Below are 27,348 nucleotides of genomic sequence, written 5' to 3' on the forward strand. Positions count from 1 at the left end.
ATTTCCCAAAATTCTCCAGACTCTGGGCAGATCCCAGCTGGCTGGAAGACAGCAAATATTGCACCATTTAAAAAAATTGATGTAAGCTGAAGATGGGTAACTAAGACCAGTTAGTTTAATGTCTGTAGTTAGGAATATTCTCAAATCATTAAAGAAGAAATAGAGAGACATCTGGATGGAAATGATTCAATGAGGTAGACACAGCAGGAAGATGCTGGAAATCCAAGCAAGGTGGTAGGTGATAGGTGAAACTGGGAGAGGGGGAGGGGTGAAGTAAAGACCTGAGAAGCTGATAGGTGAAAGAGATAAAGGCTGGAGAAGGGAGAATCTGATAGGAGAGGGTAAAAGACCATGGGAGAAAGGGAGGGGGGAGGAGCACCAGAGAGAGGTGATGGCAGGTGATGAGGCGAGAGAGGGAAATGAGAATGGTGGGGATGGGAGCAATTAATGGAAGTTTGAGAATCGATATTTATGCCACCATGGATTCAGGAATGGCAGGTCCTGTCTCACAAAGATATTGAAGTCTTTGAGAATAAAATAAGTGCAGTAGGTAGAAAGGAACAGGTCATGTTTTATACTTGGATTTCAAGAAGGTGTTCAATACTGTGATGCATAAAAGACATCCATGAAATAAGGATGCATTGATTTGGGGGTTATGTATTGGCATGGATAGAAGATTAGTTAACCAATAGAAGGCAGAGAGTTGGAATAAATTTTTTTTTCTCTAGCTGGCAATCAGAGAGGAGAGCTGCAAAAGTGTTCACAATATACTTACGATATATCACAATATATGCAAGATCATCCACTTAGGAAGGATAAGTAGAACAAATTATTTAAATGATGCAGCATGCATCAAATTATTGCAGCATGCTTTTGTGCAGAGGGACTTGTGTAGTGTGTAAATTGAAAGAGGCTGGTTTAGAGGTGTAACTAGTTATCAAGGAGGCAAGTGGAATAGAAGCATAGAAAACCTACTGCACAATACAGGCCCTTCGGCCCACAAAGCTGTGCTGAACATGGCCTTACCATAGAAATTACCCAGGGTTACCCATAGCCCTCTATTTTTCTAAGTTCCATGTACTTGTCCAGGAGTCTCTTAAAAGACCCTATCGTATCCACCTCCACCACCGCTGCCGGCAGCCCATTCCACACACTCACACTCTGTACGTAAAAAAAAAAACAACTTACCCCTGACATCTCTGTACCTACTTCCAAGCACCTTAAAACTATGCCCTCTCATGCTAGCCATTTCAGCCCTGGGAAAAAGCCTCTGACTATCCACACAATCAATGCCTCTCATCAGCTTATACACCTCTATCAGGTCACCTCTCATCCTCTGTCACTCCAAGGAAAGAAGGCCGAGTTCACTCAACCTATTCTCATAAGGCATGCTCCCCAATTCAGGGAACATCCTTGTAAATCTCCTCTGCACCCTTTCTATGGTTTCCACTTCCTTGTAGTGAGGCAACCAGAGCTGAGCACAGTACTCCAAGTGGGGTCTGACCAGGGTCCTATATAGCTGTGACATTACCTCTGGGCTCCTAAACTCAATCCCACAATTGATGAAGGCCAATGCACCGTATGCTTTCTTAACCACAGAGTCAACCTGCGCAGCAGCTTTGAGTGAAAGGGACATATAAGATGAAGGCAGGAAAGTTATTTTGAATGGTAGATGAGACTAGAAATGAAGGGTATGACTTCAGGATTCAAGGTAGTAAACTTAGGGCAGAGGTGAGGCGGAACTGTTTACCCCAGAGAGTTATATTTCTGCGGAATTCTCTGCCAGGAAACAGTAGAAGCTATCTCATTAAGATTGAATAGGTTAGTAATTTATTCCCTGGAGTGTAGGAGAATAAGGGGAGATTTAACAGAAGTGTACAAAATTATGAAGGTCACGAAGGCAGCAGACTTTTCCGCTGAAGTTGGTTGAGACTAGAGTTAGAGGTCATAAGTTAAGGGTAAAAGCTGGAATATTTAAGGAGAACCTGAGGAGACATCTCTTTACTCAGAGGGTGGTGCAAGTACGTGATAAGGTGCCAGCAGAAATGGTGGAAGTGGGTTCAATTTCAACGCTTACAAATTGTTTGGGTAAGTACAAGGATGGGAAGGATGCGCAGGGCTATTTTCCTGGTGCACGTCAATGGGACTAGGCAGAAAAACATTTTGGCCAAGGGGCCTGTTTCTATGCTGTAGTTCTCTGGGACTCTATGACACAATTGTGACATAATAGGTCCATGAAGGGTGACGAGGAAAAGTCTGGTAAGTGGAGCTGAGTTCATGGTCAGATCAGCCATGATTTTAATAAATATTAGAGCAGGCCTAACAGGCCAGATGGTTTAATCCCGCTCCTGTATCATATGTTTTCCTTGTGTAATTAGGACACACAAGAGTTTAATTATATGACTCAGTTAAGTAATTGAGGCATTTATAGTGTGATGGAGAACAGTATTATTTACAGCATGTCCACCATTTACAGCATGGAAGAATGAATGTTTATTGTACTCTGTATTGAATTCTCCATGTCACTGTAATTATTTGTACAAAACGTTCAGCATGCTTTGGGCTAAGATCACTCTAGAGCTGGTACTTCAGTACAGAGCAGAAATTGATTATCTGCGGCACAAAGAACTATGTAATCTGTTGCTAGTGCATGAGAAATATTCACCTTTTTCACTTTCTTGCAGTGATCCGTATGCTAAAGTGACTCTGTACGATCCAGTAAAAGGAGAACTCAACAGTCTCCAAACCAAAACCATAAAGAAGGTGAGTGGGTGCGAAATGTGATAGAAATGATCGGACAAAGTCAGCATGGATTTGTGAAAGGAAAATCATGTCTGACGAATCTCATAGAATTTTTTGAGGATGTAACTAGTAGAGTGGATAGGGGAGAACCTGTGGATGTGGTATATTTGGATTTTCAGAAGGCTTTTGACAAGGTCCCACACAGAAGATTAGTGTGCAAACTTAAAGCACACGGTATTGGGGGTAAGGTATTGGTGTGGGTGGAGAGTTGGTTAGCAGACAGGAAGCAAAGAGTGGGAATAAACGGGACCTTTTCAGAATGGCAGGCGGTGACTAGTGGGGTACTGCAAGGCTCAGTGCTGGGACCCCAGTTGTTTACAATATATATTAATGACTTGGATGAGGGAATTAAATGCAGCATCTCCAAGTTTGCGGATGACACGAAGCTGGGTGGCGGTGTTAGCTGTGAGGAGGATGCTAAGAGGATGCAGGGTGACTTGGGTAGGTTGGGTGAGTGGGCAAATTCATGGCAGATACAATTTAATGTGGATAAATGTGAAGTTATCCACTTTAGTGGCAAAAATAGGAAAACAGATTATTATCTGAATGGTGGCCGATTAGGAAAAGGGGAGGTGCAACGAGACCTGGGTGTCATTATACACCAGTCATTGAAAGTGGGCATGCAGGTACAGCAGGCGGTGAAAAAGGCGAATGGTATGCTGGCATTTATAGTGAGAGGATTCGAGTACAGGAGCAGGGAGGTACTACTGCAGTTGTACAAGGCCTTGGTGAGACCACATCTGGAGTATTGTGTGCAGTTTTGGTCCCCTAATCTGAGGAAAGACATCCTTGCCATAGAGGGAGTACAAAGAAGGTTCACCAGATTGATTCCTGGGATGGCAGGACTTTCATATGAAGAAAGACTGGATGAACTGGGCTTGTACTCGTTGGAATTTAGAAGATTGAGGGGGGATCTGATTGAAACGTATAAGATCCTAAAGGGATTGGACAGGCTAGAGGCAGGAAGATTGTTCCCGATGTTGGGGAAGTCCAGAACGAGGGGCTACAGTTTGAGGATAGAGGGGAAGCCTTTTAGGACCGAGATTAAGAAAAACTTCTTCACACAGAGAGTGGTGAATCTGTGGAATTCTCTGCCACAGGAAGCGGTTGAGGCCAGTTCATTGGCTATATTTAAGAGGGAGTTAGATATGGCCGTTGTGGCTACGGGAGTCAGGGGGTATGGAGGGAAGGCTGGGGCGGGGTTCTGAGTTGGATGATCAGCCATGATCATAATAAATGGCGGTGCAGGCTCGAAGGGCTGAATGGCCTACTCCTGCACCTATTTTCTATGTTTCTATGTTTCTAAACCATAGAAAAACTACAGCACAGAAACAAGCCTTTTGGTCCTTCTTGACTGTGCCAAACTATTTTCTGCCTAGTCCCACTGACCTGCACACGGACCATATCCCTCCATACACCTCCCACCCATGTATCTGTCCAATTTATTCTTAAATGTTAAAAAAGAACCTGCATTTACCACCTTGTCTGGCAGCTCATTCCATACTCCCACCACTCTCTGTGTGAAGAAGCCCCCACTATTGTTCCCTTTAAACTTTTCCCCCCTCACCCCTAACCCATGTCCTCTGGTTTTTTTCTCCTCTTGCCTCAGTGAAAGAAGCCTGCTTGCATTCACTCTATCTATACCCATCATAATTTTATATACCTCTATCAAATCTCCCCTCATTCTTCTACGCTCCAGGGAATAAAGTCCTAACCTATTCAACCTTCCACTGTAACTGAGTTTCTCAAGTCCCGGCAACATCCTTGTAAACCTTCTCCACTCTTTCAACCTTATTAATATCCTTCCTGTAATTTGGTGACCAAAACTGAACACAATACTCCAGATTCGGCCTCACCAATGCCTTATACAACCTCATCATAACACTCCAGCTCTTATACTCAATACTTTGATTAATAAAGGCCAATGTATCAAAAGCTCTCTTTACGACCCTAACGCCACTTTTAGGGAATTTTGTATTTGTATTTGTATTCCCAGATCCCTCTGTTCTAATGCGCTCCTCAGTGCCTTACCATTTACCCTGTATGTTCTACCTAAAGTTTAAACTCGCTACCAAAAAATGATAGTACTACTAAAATTAGCTGAGTATGCAATCTGATAATGTTGCCCAGTGGATCAAACACTTAAGGACAGTTGTCCACTGTTCTGGTGTATACTGTATGTGCAGAATGTCTTTACTCATGCTTAAAGTGCCTATTGAAGTGAGGGTGATCCATAATCTTTCCTGGACTTTGATTTCCCAAAAGTCATCTGACTGTTTAAGATGCGTCGAGGTTCCTTGCTCAAGATGGGGGAGGTTTGTCAGATTCCTCATTACTGATCAGCATCCCAAAATTTTTGATCTGTTACTCTAGATGTTTGTGGATCAACAACCTGTTTGAGGGAATTAGCACACTGAATAGCATCAGTGGGAGGAAAGGAAAGGACATCAGTGATGTTGCAGTCCATTAAGGATGAGGTTTTGAGGTACTTCGAGGCACATGGTAAAATAGGCAAAAGTCAGCATGGTTCCTTAAGAGGAAATTTTCCCTGACAGATCTGTTGGAATTCTTTGAGAAAATAACAAGCAGGCAAGACTAAGGAGAGTCAGTGGATGTTGTTTACTTGGAATTTCAGAAGACCTTTGACAAGGTGCCACATTTGACCTGCTTAACATGCTAAGAGCCCTTAGTATTACAGAAAAGGTACTAGCATGAATAGAAGTTTAGCTGACTGGTAGGAGGTAAAGAGTGGGAATAAAGGAAGCTTTCTCTGGTTTGCTGCTGTTGATGGTCTGCAGGGGTCAGTGTTAGAACTACTTCTTTTCACATTATATATCAATGATTTAGGTGATGGAATTCGTGGCTTTGTGGCTGAGTTTACAAAAGATATGAAGTTGAGAGGAGGGGCAGGACTGCAGAAGCACTTAAACTGGAAGAATGAGCAAAGAAGTGGCAGATGGAATGGAGTGTAGGGAACTGTATGGTAGAAGGAATAAAGGTGTAGTCAATTTCTAAATGGGGAGAAAACTCAAAAAGCTGAGTTGCAAAGGGATTTGGGAGTCCTTGTGCAGATACCTTAAAGGTTAACTTGCAGGTTGAGTCAGTGGTAAGGAAGGCAAATGCAATGTTAGCATTCATTTTTCCAGAATAGGACTAGAATATAAGAACAAGGATATGATGCTGTGGCTCATAAACCAATAGACAAACCGTACTTGGAGAACTGTGAGCAGTTTTGGACCCCTTATCTAAGAAAAGATGTGCTGGCATTGGAGAGGGTCCAGAAGAGGTACATGTGAATGATTTCTGGTTAACTATGAGGAAAATTTGATGCTCTGGGCCTGTACTCACTGGAGTTCAGAAGAATGAGGGGGAATCTTGTTGAAACTTATCCAATATTGAAAGGCCTGAGTAGAGTGGATGTGGGGAAATGTTTCCTATAGTGGATGAGGCTACGACCAGACGGCTCAGCCTGAGAATAGCGGGATGTCCAGAGATGTGGAGGAACTTCACAGAGGATGGTGAATTTGTGTAATTCATTGCCACAGGTCAAGTTATTGAGTATATTTAACACAGAGGTCGATAGGTTCTTAAATAGTCAGCGCATCAAAGGTTATGGAGAGATGGCAGGAGAATGGGATTGAGAGGTATAATAAATCAGCCATGATGGAATGGCAGAGCAGGCTCAATGGGCCAAATGCCTAATTCTGCTCCTATGCCTTATGGTCTAATAAAATTCTGTGTGTAAAAGACTGGTTTTCATGAGTCCTGGTCTGACTGAGCTTGAAGTTAGCAGTTTAATGATTCATTGAGAACATGTTTAGTTTTTTTGAACAGCTGCTGAAAACTTAGTCAATAAAGTGAATGTATTAATGTTTCCATCATTAACAATGTTTGCAAGAAAGCATTACATTCACTTTGTGAACATAAGGGACGGTACTTGACTAAAAGTTTTTGATTATTGGAAATTAATGATTGTTTTGTATATTTTTATTTTATATTTGTGTATACTTGCCTGTTTCATTTTTCCCTAAATTTTCCTGTGAGCACATTACAATGGTAACGGTCTACACAAACTATACACAAACCATGGTATAATTTATCTTTTCATGACATACCTCAATTTAACACCTCCCAGCTTGGATAGAGGAACTCCAACAACTAATCTGCAGTCCAATTGACCATGGGACTTTACTATTGAATATGAACTGAAATGATAGGAAAATAAGATTCAATTTCTTGAAAAATTTGGAAAATAATGTGCTATTAACTAGAACAGGCTTTGACTTTGGGTATGATGATTACCTGAAACTGAAGAAAATGATTATTTCCTGGTTATAATAAAGCAGTAGTTCGCAACCTTTCTCTGCTTATATCCCACTTCTGACTTTTACTTACCTCTGGTCCCCACCCTCTATAGCCTCTGTTCATTGTCGATGTTTATTTTGGTCAACTGTACTAATCATTCTAATATACAGTCAATATTTATGCATTTAATGGGTTATAGATATTATATGTTAAGTATAATGTTACAGGTGCATATAAAAAAAACTAATTCTGGGGTGGACTTCTGGGTCATCAAGGGAATGGCAGCGTAAGGAAAAGGTTCTTCGACAAAAAAGAAGGTAAACTGCCCCAAAATCGAATTTAGACAAATACTTAATATTGCATAACTATATTAATAAAAGGGGCAAGGATGATGTCTAAGAACAAGATTAAGAAGTCCGCTCCGAAGGCTGATAAACACAAAGAGATACAGCAAGGCGACGGGCCTAGCTCCCCCACGGCAAGCCAGGACGGAGAGAGTGAGGGGGAATCGGTGACTCTGTCTTTAATTCTCGAAGAGATTTGCGAGTTCCGACAAGATAACAGCAAACAGCTGGAAGATATTAAAGGAGAAATAGTAAAAACTAACTCGCGGATAGATGAAGCCGAAGCGAGGATTGTTGGAATTGAAGAGAAGCTACAAAACGCAGAGGAAGTGATAGCAGAAATGCTGAAGCTACAAGACCAGCTCCAGTGGAAACTAATAGATCAAGAAAGCCGCTCAAGAAGGGAAAATGTGAGGATCTACGGAGTTCCCGAAGGAACTGAAGGTAAACCCTGGTTAATGATTCCCTTCGTGGAGAAGTTGCTTAGCGAGAACCTTGATATACCGGCTGCAAAAGACCTACAGATAGAAAGGGCTCACCGTGCGTTGGCACCACAGACTCCAGCAGGCGCCCAGCCCAGATCGATTCTGGTCAGATTTCTCAGTTACAGAACGAAGGAAGAGGTGCTTAAACGGGCATGGCAAAAGAAAGGTTTCATGTGGAGCAACTGTAAAATCAGTTTAGACCACGATTACGCACCGGGGATCCTTGCCAGATGGAAGGAATATGCGGAAACACGGAGGGTCCTGAAGGAAAACAACATCAGACTCCAGACCCTGTATCTAGCTTGGCTGAGAGTCTTTTACGACGAAGGGACAAAAACTTACTCTACGGTGGAGGAGGCAACGTTGGACTTGGCGGACCGGGGACTACCTATTAAAGTTATCACCCAACTGGAGTCGCTACTGGAGAGGATTCGGCAGAAGTCGTGGCAGTTAGTGGGGCGAGGATGCTCCACAGGAACCAGAGTGTCAAACTACAAGGAAAAGCTGCAAATATTCAGATGCGAATGTACAGAGAATACAGACTAATTAAGAGAAATGACTGAAAAGAGCAATTCGGACTTAAAGGTAAAATGAAGGCTGGTATCTGAAAATAAACTAGACGGAATAACTTGAATGATAGCAATATGGTCGAGACATAAATAGGAGAAAATTCTCTATGATTATTCAAACTGCTGAGGGCCCTCTAACACAGGGTGAAGATAAAGGTTATCCCTCTGAACTGAGGTGTGTCGGTGCTCAGGCCTCACTGTGGGAAGTCGGGAAAAATTTTCAAATGTTATACATTCAAAAATGTCTAGGGTGCGGTTATATGTCTTGGTTTACTGTTGAGAAGGGATTGCTTACTATTTGGTTAGAAAAGGAGAGTTTTTTTCTACTAGAGAAAAATGCAAACTGAATTGGTAAAAATAATTTCCTATAATGTTAATGGGGTTTTGAATCCAATTAAAAGAAATAAGATTATGTCTAAATTGAAAAAAGAGAGGGCACAAATAGCTTTCTTCCAGGAAACACATATGAGCCAATCTGAACATGGAAAATTAAAAAGAATGGGCTTTAAGCATGTATTTTATTCATCATATAAATTGAGTCACAAAAGAGGGGTAGTTACTTTAATATCAAGTACTCTTAAAGATGAACATATTTCAGAGACTAAAGACAAAGATGGATGGTTTGTAAAAATTACAGGAAGAATAGAAGGTACAGAAATAACACTGCTGAATGTTTATGCTCCGCCAGGTTGTGAATGGTCATTTTATAGACATGTTTTTGACATAATGGTCAGTTCTCAAGGGGTAGTAATTTGTGGAGGGGATTTTAATATTAGATTAAATCCTGTATTAGATTCTTCAAGAATAGTTACTCAGAATAAACTTCTGACTCGGAAAATGAATTTATTGATGGAGGAGGTGGGAATTATAGATGTGTGGAGGGAATTACACCCCACTAGTAAAGATTATACACATTACTCTTTCCCTCATTCAGCCTATTCAAGGATAGACTATTTCTTTATCTTTAATACAGATAGACTCAGGATAAAAAACTGTAATATTGCAACAATTGATCTGTCGGATCATAGCCCAGTCTCTATGTCTCTAATCCTGGAAAGAAAAATGAGGAAAACACTATGGCGGCTAAACTCACATATACTCAATAACCCGAAAGTAATGGAGAGATTAAGGGGAGAAATCAAAGAATATCTAGACCTTAATGACACGGGAGAAACATCACCAGTGATCTTATGCTATACATTGAAAGCTGTACTGAGAGGGAAAATGATTTCCATTACCACTCACATGAAAAAAATCAATGCACAAAAATTAGCAGACCTTCAAGGAAAATTAAAACAACTTCAAGTTGTGGATAGCAACAAAAGTAATTCAAATCTAAAACAGGAAATTAGGAAATTGCAAAGTGAAATTGACGATATTTATACAGTGGAAACTCAAAGAAGTTTTCTTTACCTGAGACAAAAGAATTATGAAGTAGGAAGTAAATCAGCTAGATTATTAGCATATAAATTACGAAAACAACAAGCAGACAATACAATTCATAAAATAAAGAATCCAAAGACAAAGTTTGCGGAGAGTACAATAGGGAAAATTCAAGAGAGTTTTGAAACATATTATCGAGAGCTGTACTCCCAACCCCGGGCCCCCAATGAGCCCTATATAGACAGTTTATTGAATTCTTTAGATCTACCTAAATTTACAGATTTACAAAATGAAAGTTTATTAGAACCAGTAACTGCCAAAGAACTGAACGTGGCCATCTCTAGGTTAAAGGCTGGAAAGTCCCTGGGTTCTGATGGGTTTACCTCAGAGTGGTACAAGTCCCTGAAGTCACGGTTAGCCCCATTACTACTTAACACCTTTAATTGGATCTTGCAGAGAGGAGAAACTCCACCTTCCTGGAGAGAAGCGATTATTTCAGTTATTCCTAAAGAGGGTAAAGATAAACTAGAATGTGGCAATTATCAGCCAATTAGTGTTCTTAATTTAGATTACAAACTATTTACATCTATATTAGCACGCAGATTGGAAAAGCTTTTACCTGGCCTAATCCATTTAGACCAGACTGGATTTATTCAACAAAGACAAACACAGGACAACATAAGGAGAGCTCTACACATATTAGAACAGGTTAATAAGAACGAGACAGAGACAATGGTAGTAGGATTGGACGCTGAGAAAGCTTTTGATTCGGTTAGTTGGGCATTCCTATACAGAGTGTTGGGAAGATTCGGCTTTCCAGAAAAGTTTACTAAAGTAATACAGACTCCTATATGACAGCCCTACAGCCCGAATTAAGATAAATGGGGACCTCTCCGACTCTTTCATCTTAGAGAGAGGCACTAGACAGGGATGCCCAATTTCTCCTCTCCTTTTTGCGCTATATATTGAACCGCTTGCCCAACTAATAAGACAGAGCGAAATTGTAAAGGGTATCAAGGTGGCAGGGATTGAACAGAAAGTGGCGTTATTTGCAGATGATGTTTGGTTTATCTGAGTGAACCAGAAAAATCATTTATAGGATTGTTTACACTGTTGGATGACTTTGGGAAAATATCAGGTTATAAAATAAATGTAAAGAAAACGCAGGTTATGTCCCTAAGTTATACACCATCCAAAAAATTGCAGGATACATACGATCTTAAGTGGGAAGCTAAATCATTAAAATATTTAGGAATAACCCTGCCAAAGGATCTTTCAATGCTGTCACAGGTAAATTATGGGCCATCAATCTCAGAGATAAAAGCAGATATGCATAGATGGAATCTTATCCCCTTTTTAAGTTTAAATTCAAGGATAAATACTATAAAAATGAATATTCTTCCTTGGTTGCTGTACCTTTTCTGTACTTTACCTGTGGAGGTGGATGATAATCAATTCAGGGAATGGGACAAATGGATTTCCCGCTTCATTTGGCAAGGAAAGAAACTTAGAATTCGATATAACACCTTACAGTTAGGGAAGGAAGGAGGAGATATGGTTCTTCCTTGCCTGAGAAATTATTTTTATGCCTCACAGATAACCCCTCTATTATATTGGTGTAATAGGGAATATAAGGCTAGATGGAAGGAAATAGAATTTGGATTAGTTGACAGTTTTCCTCTACAGGCCTCAATAGCTGACAAAGGATTGATGGCCCAATTGGAAAAATTTAGAAACAGCTGGATAAATCTTACATTAAAAGTATGGCAGAAGGTGATTAATTTGTGTGGAATTAATAACATGTTAAAACTCTTCAGATGGTTGTGCATATGATACCGAATTCCTTCCCAACAGAGGAGATAAAAGATTTAAATTATGGATAAAGAAAAGTCTTACAACCTACCTCTCATTTATAGATAAAAGAGTATTACAAAGTTTCCAAATCCTGCAGGACAAACATGGCCTAGAACACAATGACTTTTTTAGGTACCTTCAAGTACGAAACTATGTGAACCAGAGTTGTAGATATACAGACCTATCAACAGTAGAATTAGAATTTTTCAAGATCCTGAACTCGGCTTGCAGTTCAATACCTAGTAAATCAGTTTCTCGATTATGTAATGCACTGTCCCATGCGAAAAATGTAAACACATTGTATATGAAAGAGAAGTGGGAGAAAGAAGCGGGGTTGGTACTTTCAGAGGAGGCTTGGGGGAAAACATGCAGCTTTCAGTGGTCTTCGACTAATTCTTTGACTTGGAGAGAACATTGTTGGAAAAATATTATAAGATACTTCAAGACCCCATATCAGGAAAAATATAGAGATACAAACGTGACGTGTTGGAGAAGGTGCAGCTCCAAGGAGGCAAATCATTTTCATATTTTCTGGGATTGCCCTAAATTAAGTATATATTGGGAAAGTATTCATAGAACATTAGTTAAGGTACTTAGGTCCCAGATACCTCTGAACTTTGAGACGCTCTATTTGGGGCATGTATTGTTTCTTGAACAGAAGGAAGATCTAAAGTTGCTGCAGGCCCTCTTAGCGGCAAGTAAGAAATCAATCACTAGAAAGTGGTTAAATCCAATACCACCTACATTAGAAGATTGGCACGAAATTATCTTGGAAATATTTAAAATGGAAAAGTTGACTTACTCCCTGAGAATTCAAAAAGAAAAATTTTATCAAATCTGGAATAAATGGATTGAATATATAACGTAAGCACCCCTGGTCTAAATGTTTACTGTTTTTGTTTTCTTTTGGAAAATAGAGAATTAATACAAGTAAAGGAAAAGATTTGGGAAAGGGATAAAAAATGATAAAATTAAGTAAATAAGTACATAGGGATTGGATAATTATGTCTGGGGGCAGGAGCAAGCATGAACAAGTTAGGATATAAACACCTACAATGGTTGTTACATAGGCTTACATACAACATTTTGGACCAAAGAAATGGTCCAGAAGAGATTTATGGAAACTATTGTTACTATGTTTCTTAACAACTAATACCATTACTTAGCCTAATAGATTAGAATTACCACTGTACATAATTATCTATTTAAGTGTCTAATTTCCTTTTATATCATCTCAATGTGTACTTAAGAATGTATAAATAATTATAGTTTTATACATATAAAAAAATGGAAAAGGTTATAAGTGTGGAAAAAGTACATGATACTTGTGAATTCCTTATCCAAATAAAAATAAAATTTAAAAAAATACTATTTCTAAGCTCTGAATTGGATATTTAGTTACAGTATATCTAATATTCTTCCAACCAGTAACGAACAAGCACAATGTATTTTATTTTGGGTATTTAGTGAAATCCTTGTGACTGATGCAAGCTAGTGCGTTTTTGAGTATCTGGTTGCGACTTGGTTAAAGATGATCAAAGATCACCTCTTTTCACAACATCAAGATGGTTACAAACTTTTGGTAGCAGGTGACAAGCTTGACTAAAACCATATTCAATTAGATAAGAGGTGGGAAATGCAATTGAAAGCAATTGGATTCCTTTGAGCTGGGGAAACTTATTTTGAATATCATTAGTTATAAAGAAATTTTGCCTGCTCTGTTTGAATTTTGCTTGAGTTGTTTTATCATTCTGCAGCTCAATAAGACATCTTTGCAATGTGGTGCCAGTATTATTCCTATTCACTCCAAATGGATCCATCACCCAATCTGAATTATGCATCTCCAGCAGATCTCTGAACCGAAATTCCATATCAGTGTGGAGCTGTTTCAAATGATCAAGGTATACAATTAGATCATTATCTTACAATTCTATTTTAAGAGTCCTACTGTCCTGATTGAAAGGCTACAGAACATAGGCCATTGTACTCCCTCTACGACTGAATCCTCAACTTCATAACTGGAAGTCCGAAATCTGTGCAGATTGGAAATAACATCTTCACAGGGTGTGTGCTTAGCCCATTGCTCTATTCTCTATATACCCATGACTGTGTGGCTAGGCACAACTCAGATGCCATCTATAAATTTGCTGATGATACAGCCATTGTTGGCAGAATTTCAGCTGGTGACGAAAGGGTGTACAGGAGTGAGATATACCAAATTAGCTGAGTGGTGTTACAACAACAACTTTCTATTCAAAGTCAACAAAACCAAACAGCTGATTGTGGACTTCAGGAAGGGTAAGACGAGGGAACAAACCAATCCTCCTAGAGGAATCAGAAGTGGAGTGAGTGAGCAGTTTCAAGTTCCAAGGTGTCAATATCTCTGCGGACCTAACCTGGATGCAACATATTGATGCAGCTATAAAGAAGGGAAGACAGTGGCAACATTTCAATCAGAGATTGAGAAGATTTGGTTTGTCAACTAAAACATTAAAAATTTCAACAATGTAGCATGGACAGCATTCTTATTGTCTCTTATGGGAGTCCCCTGCACAAGATTGAAGAAATTTGCAGAAACATTGAATACAGTCCACAGAAAGAGAAGTTGTCTACAAATGGTGGAAACTCAGTACTGTAGCTACTCCCCTTTGGAGATGGCATCCTGCAAAGATTACACCAAGAGCACATTGTGCAATGTTGAAGGACGTGAAAAAGAACCCAAGGGTAACAGCAAAAGACCTGCAGAAATCTCTCAACTTGCCAAAGTCTTTGTTCATGTGTCCACTATATGAAAAACACTGAACAAGAATAGTATTCGTGGAAGGATACCACGGAAGGATTCAGTGCTCCCCAAAAAACAAAAATGCTGCACGTCTCAAGTTTGCAAAAGGCCACCTGGATGTTCCACAACACTTCCAGGACAATGTTCTGTGGACAGATGAGGCAGAAGTTGAACTTTTTGGCAGAGATGCACACTGCTATGTTTGGAGGAAAAAAGGCAGTACACACTAACATCAAAACCTCATCCCAACTCTGAAGCATGGTGGAAGGAGCATCATGGTTTGTGGCTGCTTTGCTGCCTCAGGGTCTGGACAGTTTACAATCATTGAGGGAACAATGAATTCAAAATTGTTTCAAGACATTTTACAGGAGAATGTCAGGGTAGCGGAGCATTGCCTGAAGCTTAATAGATGTTGGATGATGCAACAAGACAATGATCCGAAACACAAGAGTAAATTAACATAGAATGGTTTAAAAAGAAGAAAATTCGTGCTTTGGAATGGCGGAGTCAGAGTCCTAACATTAGCATAATTGAAATGCTGTGGCATGACCTGAAGAGGGCTGTTCATGCAAGGTATCGCAGAAATATTGATAAACTGGAACAGTTTTGCATGGAGGAACAGTCTAAAATTCCTCCTTGCTATTGTGTAAGTCTGATCACAACTACAGGAAATGTTTGGTGAAGGTTATTGCTGATAAAGAAGGTTCTACCAGTTATTAAATACAAGGGTTCATGTACTTTTCTTAGCCTGGACTGTGAATGATTAAGCGATGTGTTCAATAAAGACATGCAAAGTAAAATTATTTGTGTTTTATTAGTTTAGGCAGATTGTGTTTGTCTATTATTGTGACTCAGATGAAGGTTAAACTACATTTTATGAGTAATTAATGTAGAAAACCAGGAAATTGCAAAGGATTCACAAACTTTTTCTTGGAATTGTACATCATCAGAAGGGTTTCAATATCATAATGTGCTTTCATCGATTTACAGATCAAACTTCTTAACATACAGTTGTGCAACTCATTGATTTTCCCCATACCTATGCCATGAAGCTGTTTATTGACTACAGCTGAGCACTTAACACCATCATTCCTCCAATTCTGATCAAAAACTGGACCTCTGTACCTCCCTCTGCAACTGGACCCTCAACTTCTTAACTGGAAGACCACAATCGGTGCAGATTGGAAATAACATCAACATCTCGCTGACAATCAACATTGTCAATCCTCAGGGATATGTGCTTAGCCTACTGCTCTACCTCTATATCCACGACTATGTGTCTAGGCACAGCTCAAATGCCATCTGTAAATTTACTGATGATACAACTATTGTTGGCAGAATTTCAGCTGGTGACGAGAGGGCGTACAGGAGTGAGGTGTATCAGCTGGTGACGAGAGGGCGTACAGGAGTGAGGTGTATCAGCTGGTGACGAGAGGGCGTACAGGAGTGAGGTGTATCAGCTGGTGACGAGAGGGCGTACAGGAGTGAGGTATATCAGCTGGTGACGAGAGGGCGTACAGGAGTGAGGTGTATCAGCTGGTGACGAGAGGGCGTACAGGAGTGAGGTGTATCAGCTGGTGACGAGAGGGCATACAGGAGTGAGGTGTATCAGCTGGTGACGAGAGGGCGTACAGGAGTGAGGTATATCAGCTGGTTGAGTGATGTTGCAGCAACAACCTTGCACTGAACGTCAGTAAGATCAAAGAACTGATTGTGGACTTCAGGAAGGGTAAGATGAGGGAACAGACAGCAGTCCTCATAGAGGGATCAGAAGTGAGCAGTTTCAAGATCTTGCATGTCAATATCTCTGAGGACCTAACATTGACCCAACATATCGATTGAGCTATTAAGAAGGCATGACAGCAGCTATATTTCATTGGAAGTTTGAGATTTAGTATGTCTCCAAAAACACTTGCAAATTTCTGCAGATATACTGTGGAGAGCATTCTTACTGGCTGCATTACCATCTGGTGTGGGGAGAGGTGTTGGTGGGCTACTGCACAGCATTCGAAGTAAACTGCTGAGAGATGTAGAATAAGCCAGCTTCCATCATGGGTACTGTACTAGCCTCCATAGTTTCCAGGTCATCTTTAAGGAACAGTGCCTCAGAGATGTGGCGTCTATCATTAAGGACCTTCACCACCACCCAGGACATGCCCTGTTCTCATTGCAACCATGAGGTCGGAGGTACAGAAACCAGAAGACACACACTCAGTGATTCAGGAACAGCTTCTTCCTCTCTGCCATCGAATTCTGATGGGACATTGAATCCATGAACACTACCTCACTATTTTTTTAATTTTTAGATTAGATTATGAGAACACTCAGTCCTCCTTTTATTGTCATTTAGAAATGCATACATGCATTAAGAAATGATACAATGTTTCTCCGGAGTGATATCACAGAAAACAGGACAAACCAACAACTAACACTGACAGAACCACATAATTATAACATATAATTACATCAGTGCAAAGCAATACCATAATTTGATGAAGAACAGACCATGGGCACAGTAAAAAAAAAAGTGTCTCAAAGTCCCGAGGCGATCGACTCCCGAGTCCCTGACAGCAGGCGGCAAAAGGGAGAAACTCCCTGCCATAAACCTCCAGGCATCGTCAACTTGCGGATGCCTTGGAAGCAGCTGACCACAGCCGACACTGTCTGAAAACTTGGAGCTTCCGACCAGCCTCTCCGATACAGCCTGCTGAGCGCCATCCTCTGCTGAGCGCCTTCGACCTCTCCCTGGCTGCTGAAACACGCAAAGCCGAGGATTTCGGGGCCTTCAGCTCCAGAGATTTCGGTTACCACACAGTAGCAGCAGCCCCAAAGTGGGCATTTCAGAAGTTTTCCAGATGTTCCTCCATGCTCTCATCTCTGTCTCCATCAAATCAGAATTGTGCACGGTCCCCTACTGGAAAAAAAATTCCTATTTTTTGCACTAGTTATTTAATTTAACTATTTAATATGTGTATGTACTTACTGTAATTCAGCTTTCCTTTTTCTCTCTATCATGTATTCCATTGTACTGCTACTACAAAGTTAACAAATTTCACAATATGCTGATGATATTAAATCTGATTCTGATGCCAAGTCATCAGAAATTTTTCAGTACGAATTGATACCGATGGGTTGATCAGGAGGATGGCTCAAATACAGAACCAGCTTCCTGCTTGCTGATTGACCCTCCTGCCCAGTCTCCCGTTTGTTTGGGATACTCATAACCAGTTTAATTAGATTACTAGAACACAGGCCATGCAAGGCTCTCCATGTTAATCCCCTTCTGATAAGAGGGATTTGGAAAACGAGGCAACTTCTGACGAAGGGTCTTGGCCTGAAACGTCGACTGTACGTCTTTCTAGAGATGCTGCCTGGCCTGCTGCGTTCACCAGCAACTTTGATGTGTGCAACTTCTGACAGTCTTTAAGTTGGAGTTAGATGTGGATCGTTCTCGATAAACAAGTAATTATCTATAACAAAGTGAGTTACAGCTGGTGGCAAACAAGAGAAAATCTGCAGATGCTGGAAATCCAAAGCAACACACACACAAAATGCCGGAGGAACTCAGCAGGCCAGGCAGCATCAATGGAAGAGAGTAAACAGTCGATGTTTTGGGCCGTAACCCTTCGGTCTTGCCGACTGCAATTACTTTCCATAGATTCTGCCTGGCCTGCTGGGTTCCTCTAGCATTTTATGTGTGTGCCTGTAGCTGGTGGAGCATGTTGCAGTGTATCCTGCTGGGTCATGCCCACCTGCTCACTGTGTCATCACTGATTTGGGGGCAGGTGTGGTGCGGGGCTCAGGTAGCAGGAGCAGAGATAACGACTGATGTGCCACCCCCAGCCCCCACCACCGGCCTGATACACACACACACTAAGCTGTTTGCTGCCTCATTTAGCTTATTTTTCCATTCATTTCATTTAGGGTTCTAATTAAATTACACACATTCATTTCTTTCTTATTTTGTATGATTTAGTAATATTTCATTAGAACAGTACCCATTCAGAAGCTCCTATGGCCCCCAGTTTCCTGGTCCCTGGGGGGAGGGTCACAATGAGAACCACTGTAATAAAGCACCATCAAGTTCCCTTAATCTGAAATGTTTCCTCTGTCCAAGGGTGCTGCTTGACCTTCCTGAATGCTTTTGACATTTTCTCTGACTTTTGGAAAGCACACCATTTTTATATTTAGGAAATGCTGTGATTTTTTTTTGGAAAAGAAAATCATCATATTCACCTACCAAATGCTTTCTTCTTTCAGACTTTAGATCCCAAGTGGAATGAAGAATTTTATTTCAGAGTGAGTATATTTATTTGTTTCACTTTTGTAGATTAGAAATTTAAAACCTCAAAGAGCACACATTCTCTTTGTGTTGGAGAGAGCAGAAGGAAGATGCTTGTATGTAGGGAGGTTAAAGTTATTTACTTCAGATTGTTGGGTTGCTAGACCATTAAATGTGAAGGGTTACACTTGCAATCGATTGCATGTCCACTGAGAGTTCTCGCAATTTTACCATAAAATGCTTTACCTGTTTATTTCTGCAGTGTCATACGTGCTTGTAGCCAGAAATCAAAACATCAGGTCCCCAGTCACAGCGTTGGATTATTTTTAACACTGTTACTGAACAAGAATGTTGTCATAAACCAGTTGTTTGATGTTTCATTGTAATTTCTGCACTGTACATTACTCCAGTACTGAGTGCCGCCTGCTTCTGACTAGCAGTATTTAATTATAGATTTCCAGGAGCAAAGCATTTCACATTTTCATTCTATTTGGCCTCCCATTTTAGCCCTCATAATAAACTGAATTAAGTTAGGATTAAATTAATGATTATTAAACATACTGTTTTCAATGACTCCTGATTGATTACAATCAAAGAGAGGAAAGTTAATCTGAATCGCTTATTAACTTGCGATGCTGTTAACAGGTTCACCAATGGAGAAAACTGTAATGGAAACAGTAATATTGAAGGTAGTCTTGAAATCTTTTTTTTTGATACTGGAGGCAATGAGCCCGTCAAGAAGCAAATAATTCAGTCCAAACTTAAAAATGTACAGAACTGTACATATGTCCTAGGTAGGTATATATAGCCAGAGTGCCTGAGACGTTTGCACAATACTGTATTTGTCAGTGGAGAGCGAGTTTGTAAGTCTGGCATGAGCAAGGGACGTTTGGAGTGGTGAGGGTGGAGTGTCGCAGGAGAGTTGTGGGGCAGGTGGCAGAGAAGGAGTGCCAGGGGCAGGGGGTGGCCTGGCTGCAGACACACCCAGCCCTGAGACACCAGGCAAGGTCATTAGATTCCAAACAATTGGTTTATTGATCATTATAGAATGTCTCTCTGGTGCTTCCTGCTCTCTCCCCTCTCCCTTCACCTTTTCCCACCCATGGTTCCCCTCTTCCTGCCCCTTTCCCACTCTCAATCCACAATAGAGACCCATATCAGAATCAGGTTACACACACAAAATGCTGGTGGAACGCAGCAGGCCAGGCAGCATCTCTAGGAAGAGGTACAGATGACATTTCGGGCCGGGACCCTTCGTCAGGACTAACTGAAAGAAGAGCTAGTAAGAGATTTGAAAGTGGGGGGGGGGGGGGGAGATCCAAAATGATAGGAGAAGATGGGAGGGGGAGGGATGAAGCTAAGAGCTGGACAGTTGATTGGCAAAAGGGATATGAGAGGATCATGGGAACGGGAGGCCCAGGAAGAAAGAAAGGGGGAGGGGAGCATCAGAGGAAGATATAGTGAGAGGGACAGAGGGAGAAAAAGAGAAAGAAAGGGGAAAAATAATAAATAAATAAGGGATGGGGTATTTCCCCTCTCTTTCTCTTTTTTTCCTCCCTCTGTCCCTCTCACTATATCTTCCTGTGATGCTCCCCTCCCCCTTTCTTTCGCCTTAGGCCTCCCATCCCATGATCCTCTCCCTTCTCCAGCCTTGTATCCCTTTTGCCACTGTGCAATAAAGCAATGCTCGGCAAGTCCTGAAAGTAATGTCAGTGACATTTTGCTCTTCACTTGCATCATGATTGTCCTTGCAAGACTTTTGTCTGCCGTGATTAATTTTTTGGGGCTGCCATTTGTTTTGGATTTGGGATTTTGAGGAGTCGGTGACCTTTTGTTTCATTGGCATTGGAAAGGTCTCCGAACTCACCAGTAGTGTTTTGATATTTGGACAGCAAAATCTTTTAGAATTGTGGGTGAATTTTTATTATTCTCTCACTATCCATTTATATGTCCATTAATTATAAAACTTTTTTTGAAAAGGCATTTGTAGGTGAGCTTTTGTCAGTGGAAAGACTAAGTACATTGCTGAATAGAGCTTGTTTTTAGATGAGTATACTTTTTCAGATGAATAATCAGATTTGGAAATATAGCAATGGAAGCCATGTTGATTCGTATTCCACCTACTTACCTGCACTAATCCTATTTACCTGCATTACAATGTTCCCTCTAAGATGTGTGGATGCACACATCTTTTGCTACTCACACAAAGGAATTTAAGCTGTGCACAAAAGGTTGTCACCCTCTACCTCATCAGCATGTTAATTATATTTCATGATTGTACACAATCATGTTTCCTTTTCCAGTTTCTGATGTGGATGGTGTTGGCACCGTGAACTTTGCAAAGATTTGCCTGCAGATTTTAGAACTGGCTTATTTATAGTGTTTTTATTGAAGAAATTATTCAGTGTGCACATCTTGTTGTCACTAGGCAAAAAATTGCACAGCACAAGATTTTTGTGCACACTGGTCTTTACAAATTAGAGGGAACCTTGCTGCCTTAGGCCTTAGGCCTTAGTCTTTGAGTATTTGGCTAGGTACTTAATAAATCTGTGACTAGCTGCCTCTACCACCTTCAGATAACAGACATCAGACTACAACTACCCTCTTGTGTGGAAAATATTCCCTTTGGTGCCTCTACCTCTCAGCTTAAATCTGTCCCCGCAACACACATCAAAGTTGTTGGTGAATGCAGCAGGCCAGGCAGCATCTCTAGGAAGAGATACAGTCGATGTTTCGGGCCGGGACCCTGCGTCAGGATCTGTCCCCCCCTGTTTTGGGCACCTCCATCGGGGGAAATATTTTTACTGTCTACCCTATGAATCCCTCAGTTAATTTTATATTTATCTATCAGGTGACCCCTCCAGCTCCTCCACTCCAAGAAAAACAAATCCAGCCTGTACTGTTTTGTAATTGTCCAGGAAACATCCTGGTGAATCTCCTTTGCGCCATCGACAGCACAATCACATCATTCCTGTAGTGTGTGGTGACCAGAACTGCAGTGCTTCAGGCAGGATGACACAATCGTGGCTGACAAGTGAAGTCAAAGGCAGCATAAAAGCAGACGACGTATCATAGAGCAAAAATTAGTGGGAACTTAGAGGATTGGGAAGCTTTTAAAAGCCAACAGAAGGCAACTAAAAAGCCTTTAGAAGTGAAAGGATGAAATGTGAAGGTAAGCTAGCCAATAATATAAAAGAGGATACAAATGGTTTTATCAGATAAATAGAGAGTAAAAGAGAGGTGAGGGTGGATATTGGACCGCTGGAAAACGATGCTGGAGAGGTAGTAATGGGGGACAGAGAAATGGTGGACAAACTTAATCAGGATTTTGCATCATTGTAGAAAGCACCAGCATATGCCAGGACCTTGAGAGTTTCGAAAAGTTAGTGTAGTGCTTTTACTAAGGAGAAGGTGCTTGGGAAGCTGGAAGGTCTGAAGGTAGATAAGTCACCTGGACCTGATGGACTGCACCCCAGGGTTCTAAAAGAGGTGGCTGAAGGAAATGTAGAGCATGAGAAATAATTTTTTTAAGAATCACTAGATTCTGGAATGGTTCTGGAGGAATGAAAATTTGCAAATGTTGTTCTATTCATTAAGAAGGGAAGGAAGCAGAAGAATAGAAATTTTAGACCAGTTAGCCTAACTTCAGTGGTTGGGAAGATGTTGGAGTTCATTATTAAGAATGAGGTTTTGGGATACAGTGCAGACTAGGCTTTTGCTGCCCTGCAATTTTCCCTGTTTTTAATTCTGACCTAATCATGGGACAATTTACAATGACCAATTAATGTACCAATTGGTATGTCTTTAGAATGTGGAGCACCTGGGGGAAATGCATGCAGTCACAGGGAGAATGTATAAATTCCCCTACAGGCAGCAGTGGGAATTGAACCCAGGTTGCCTGTACCGTAAAGTGTTGTGCTAACCACTACACTACGGTGCCACCCTTAATGTTATTCATTAACTCCCTGATAAAGGGGCTATCAGTCTGGTTTTTCTAAAGCTTTAAAGATGCTACAAATCTTGGCACTGATGCTCAAAGGGAATATTGCAAAGTTGAACACACTAAGGTCTTAAACTTGAATAAATGCCAAGAATAATATATTGGAAATGAGCTGTTATTTGCTAGCAAATGTAAAGGGCTCAGGTACTCATTTATTGGAAGGTATTTGGTGAACTAATAACTAATAAGACTGCATTTGAAATAGTGCAAGTAATCTTTGGAACTCTTCTCAAAGTGATGCGTGCCTGGTACAAATGATTACAATTGGGTTTTGTCCTTGGCATTGTACACTTTCAACAATTTGGTGTCTGTTTATTGAAACACATAATTAAAGGTGGTGTGACGAATTGCTGCAGGTTGTGAAACATGAGTTTTGAAAATGCTTTCAGGTTTTGAGTGCAAAGAGCAGAACTTTGAACTGTATTTTAGTTTTCATGCTGTTTTTACAGTGGGAGCAAAAGCCTGTCCAAGCTGATGAACTACAACTGTAAGAACAATTTAAAGGAGAATCTAGTTCAATGCCACTGAATCAATTCTATGTCGTAACATTTAATGCCACTTCAGTCTGTGATGGTCCATATGCTCACTTTGGGTCAACGGCGATTCTATATTAACCTCTATCACAAGACACTGTGATTTCACTCATAGAGCTGTTGCTGTCAAATCCCTCCATGAGAAACTTGTACAGAGAAACAAAGGGTGGGGAGAAAAGGGAGGGAAAAATGTTCTTAATGTAACCTCAGGAAATAGCAAAGCTCTTCACAACCTTTTTTTTTATTACTAACAATGTGGTTCTGTTGTAGCATTAGGAAACAAAATACATAGTAGGTTCAACTGAAAGGATGCATTTTTCAGTTAGAGCATTGTGGGCAATTTCTACCTTCCTGTTCTACACAATATAACAATTCTCTGGTCTACTTTTTCATCTAGTATTGATATTATCTTGGGAAAATCTTAAGTGGTGTAACCTTTGAGCATTTTGGTATATGAGCAGCAAGCAATATTTATTTCCTGGAGTTTCCATCAATTAAAAAGACTATTTTGTTCTGGTGAGTTTTTAATATCTTTAAAATATGACTGGATTAAATGTTTTGTTAAACTAAAATTAATTTAATGTAATTTCTTTAACTGGTGCTATCTTGAATTTCATCAAAGTTCAAAGTACAGGTACATTTATTGTCAAAGTTTGTATACTTTATGCAACCTTGAGATTTATCTCCTTACAGGTAGCCCCAAAACAAAGAAACCCAATAGAACCCATTAAAAAAGAAGGCTGTTAAAACACCCAATGTGCAGAAAAGGAACAAATCGCGCAAGCAATAAAAGTAAGCAAATAGTATTCAGAACTGAAATTCATGAAAGTGAGTCGCAGGCATGAAACGAGGGATCACTGCAGCCAATTCAGGAGTCTGTTGTTGCAGGCGACAGATCGCTGAGCAGTGAGCTGAACCAGCCTGTCCCTTGCCTCTGGCGCTAACCCCCCCCCCCCCACCGATCTTTACGATCTGGCATATTATTGAGTTTGCCAAGTTGAATGAAAGGAGTGTACCATACTCTGTAAATTATTAATGCTCTACCTTGGATGTGAAAATCCAGTTGAGATTTGTAACTTCTAAGTTAATAGCATCAAGTATTTCAAACAAATGAAAATCTGCAGATGCTGGAAGTCAAAGTAACACACACAAAATGCTGGAGGAACTCAGCAGGCCAGGCAGCATCTATGGAAAAGAGTAAACAGTTGACGTTTGGGGCCAAGACCCTTCATCAGAACCCAGACTTCAAGTGCAAGGTTCTTGCTGCGACACCACTCAACCGGCTGATATATCTCATTCCTGTACCATCTGAAATTCTGCCAACCATGGTTATATTGTCAGAGATGGCATTTGAGCTGTGCCTAGCCACACAGTCATGGGTGTAGAGTGAGAAGAGCAGTGGGCTGAGATGCACTAGTGTTGATTGTCAGCGGGGTGGCGATGCTCTTTCCGATCCGCACAGATTGCGCTCTGCCGGTTAGGAAGTTGAGGATCCAGTTGCAGAGAGAGAGGTACAGAGGCCCAGGTTGTGGAGCTTTTAGATCAGAACTGTGGGAATGATGGTGTTAAATGCTGAGCTGTAGTCAATGAACAGCGTCCTGACATGGGTATTTGCATTGTCTAGGTGAACCAAGGCCAAGTGAAGGCCAATGAAATTGCGATCACCTTAGACTTATTGTGGCAAATTACATTGGGTCCAGGTCTTTGCTGAGACTGGAGTTAATTCCAGCTGTGACCAACCTGAAAAAGCACTTTGTCACCGTAGTTGTGAGTGCTACTGGATGACGGTCATCGGGGCAGCTCATTCAGCTCTTCTTGGGCACTGGTATAATTTGCTGCCCATTTGAAGCAGTTAAATATATTGAATTGAATTGACTTTATTTCTTGCATCCTTCACATACATGAGGAGTAAAAATTTTTACGTTATGTCTCCGTCTAAATATGCAATGTGCCATCATAGTAATTTATAATAAATAGAACAGTTAATGTGACATAATGTGAAGTACACTCAAATCAGTGTGAGTTAATCAGTCTGATGTCCTGGTGGAAGAAGCTGTCCCAGAGCCCCTTGGTCCTGGCTTTTATACTGCGATACCGTTTCCCGGATGGTAGCAGCTGGAATAGATTGTGGTTTGGGTGACTGGGGTCTCCAATGATCCTTCAGGCCCTTTCTACACACCTGTCTTTGTAAATGTCCTGAATCATGGGAAGTTCACAACTATAGATGCGCTGGGCTATCCACACCACTCTCTGAGGAATCCTACGATCGAGGGAGATACAGTTCTCATACCAGGCAGTGATGCAGCCTGTCAGGATGCTCTCATTTGTGCCCCTGTAGAAAGTCCTTAGGATTAAGACAAAGTTCTTAAGGCAAAGGTAAAAAAATACTGATATAATCCAAACCTGCTATATATATTCTATGATCAGTCTCCAGCCTGGGTATTTCTTAGTATTTTGTGGATATATAATGAATAATGCAGATCCTTGTCAAAAACTTTAAAATCTCAGAATTAGTTGGCACTGGGAGGGAATGTCAAACTGCTCACCACCCATATAATTGCTAAGTCCATCTTTGCCTTACATGAATACTCTACCAAGAATTTCTTTGCAGAAGATATCTTGGTTATCATGACTGGAGTCCTGGTTAACAGAGGACCTTCCAGGATGCAAATTCTATCATCTGACAGACCAGCGTACACCCACCTACAGAAATAAGACCATAAGATATAGGAGCAGAATTAGGCTCTTTGGCCCATCGGGTCTGCTCCACCATTTTATCATTGCTGATCTGTTTTTCCTCGCAGCCCCAATCTCTTTCCTTCTCTCCTGCCCTTCATGCCCTGACTAATCAAGAATCTATCAACCTCTGCTTCCACATAAATGGCAACAAGTTCCATAGATTCACCACTCCCTGGCTAAAGAAATTCCTCTTCAACTATATTCTAAAAAGGACACTCCTCTAAGTCCTTTGGTCTTAGACTCTCTCACCATAGGAAACATCCTCTCCACATCCACTCTATCAAGGCCTTTCACCATTTGATAGATTTCAATGAGGTTACCCCCCTTATTCTTCTGAATTCCAGTGAATACAGACCCAGAGTCATCAAATGCTGTTCATATGACAAGCTGTTCAAACTTGGAATCATTTTCATGAATCTCCTTTGAACCCTCTCCAGTTTCAGCACATCCTTTCTAAGATAAGGGATTGAGACATGCTCATAATACTCCAAGTGAGGACTCACCAGTGCTTTATCAAGTCTCAATGTTACATCCTTGCTTTTATATTCTGATCCTCTTGAAAAGAATGAAAACATTGCATTTGCTTTCCTCTCTGCAGACTCGACCTGCAAATTAACCTTCAGGGAATCCTGCACAAGGACTCCCAAGTCCCCTTACACCTCAGTTTATTTGTATTTTCTCTCCATTCAGAAAATAGTCAACCCTTTTATTTTTTCTGCCAAAGTGCATGACCATACACTTCCTGACACTGTATTCCATCTGCCACTTCTTTGCCCATTCTCCTAATCTGCTAAGTCCTTCTATAGCCTCTCTACTTCCTCAAAACAACCTGCCCCTCTGCTTATCTTTATATTGTCTGCAAATATTGCAACAAAGCCATCAATTCCTTAATCCATATTAATTAACATATAACGTAAAAAAAATCAATCCCAACACAGACCCTTATGGAGCACCATTAGTCACCAGAAACCAACCTGAAAAGGCTCTCTTTATTCCCACTTTTTGCCTCCTGCCAATCAGCTACTACTTTATCTTTCCTGTAATACCACAGGCTCTTAATTTTTTAAGCAGCCTTATGCGTGGTACCTTGTCAAAGGCCTTCAGAAAATCCAAGTACACACATTAACTAATTTTCCTTTTTCTATTCTGCTTGTTATTTCTTCAAAGAATTCCAACAGATTTGTCAGACAAAATTTTCCGTTGAGAAAACCATGCTGACCGTGGCCTATTTTATCATGTGCTCCAAGTATCCTGAGACCTCATCCTTAAT

General features: G+C 40.7%; 1 protein-coding gene across 2 annotated transcripts in view; it reads left to right on the forward strand.

Moving 5' to 3' along the window:
* Positions 1–27,348, forward strand: part of LOC140209868 (E3 ubiquitin-protein ligase NEDD4-like) — a 225,586-nt gene that overhangs the window by 45,956 nt on the left and 152,282 nt on the right. For both annotated transcript variants that reach the window (XM_072278462.1, XM_072278463.1), the window contains exons 3-4: positions 2,685–2,763; positions 18,785–18,823. In XM_072278462.1, the coding sequence (XP_072134563.1) occupies positions 2,685–2,763; positions 18,785–18,823 (118 nt within the window). The remainder of the gene's footprint in view (positions 1–2,684; positions 2,764–18,784; positions 18,824–27,348) is intronic.

Source organism: Mobula birostris, chromosome 14 (assembly GCF_030028105.1).
Source record: "Mobula birostris isolate sMobBir1 chromosome 14, sMobBir1.hap1, whole genome shotgun sequence".
NCBI lineage: Eukaryota > Metazoa > Chordata > Chondrichthyes > Myliobatiformes > Myliobatidae > Mobula > Mobula birostris.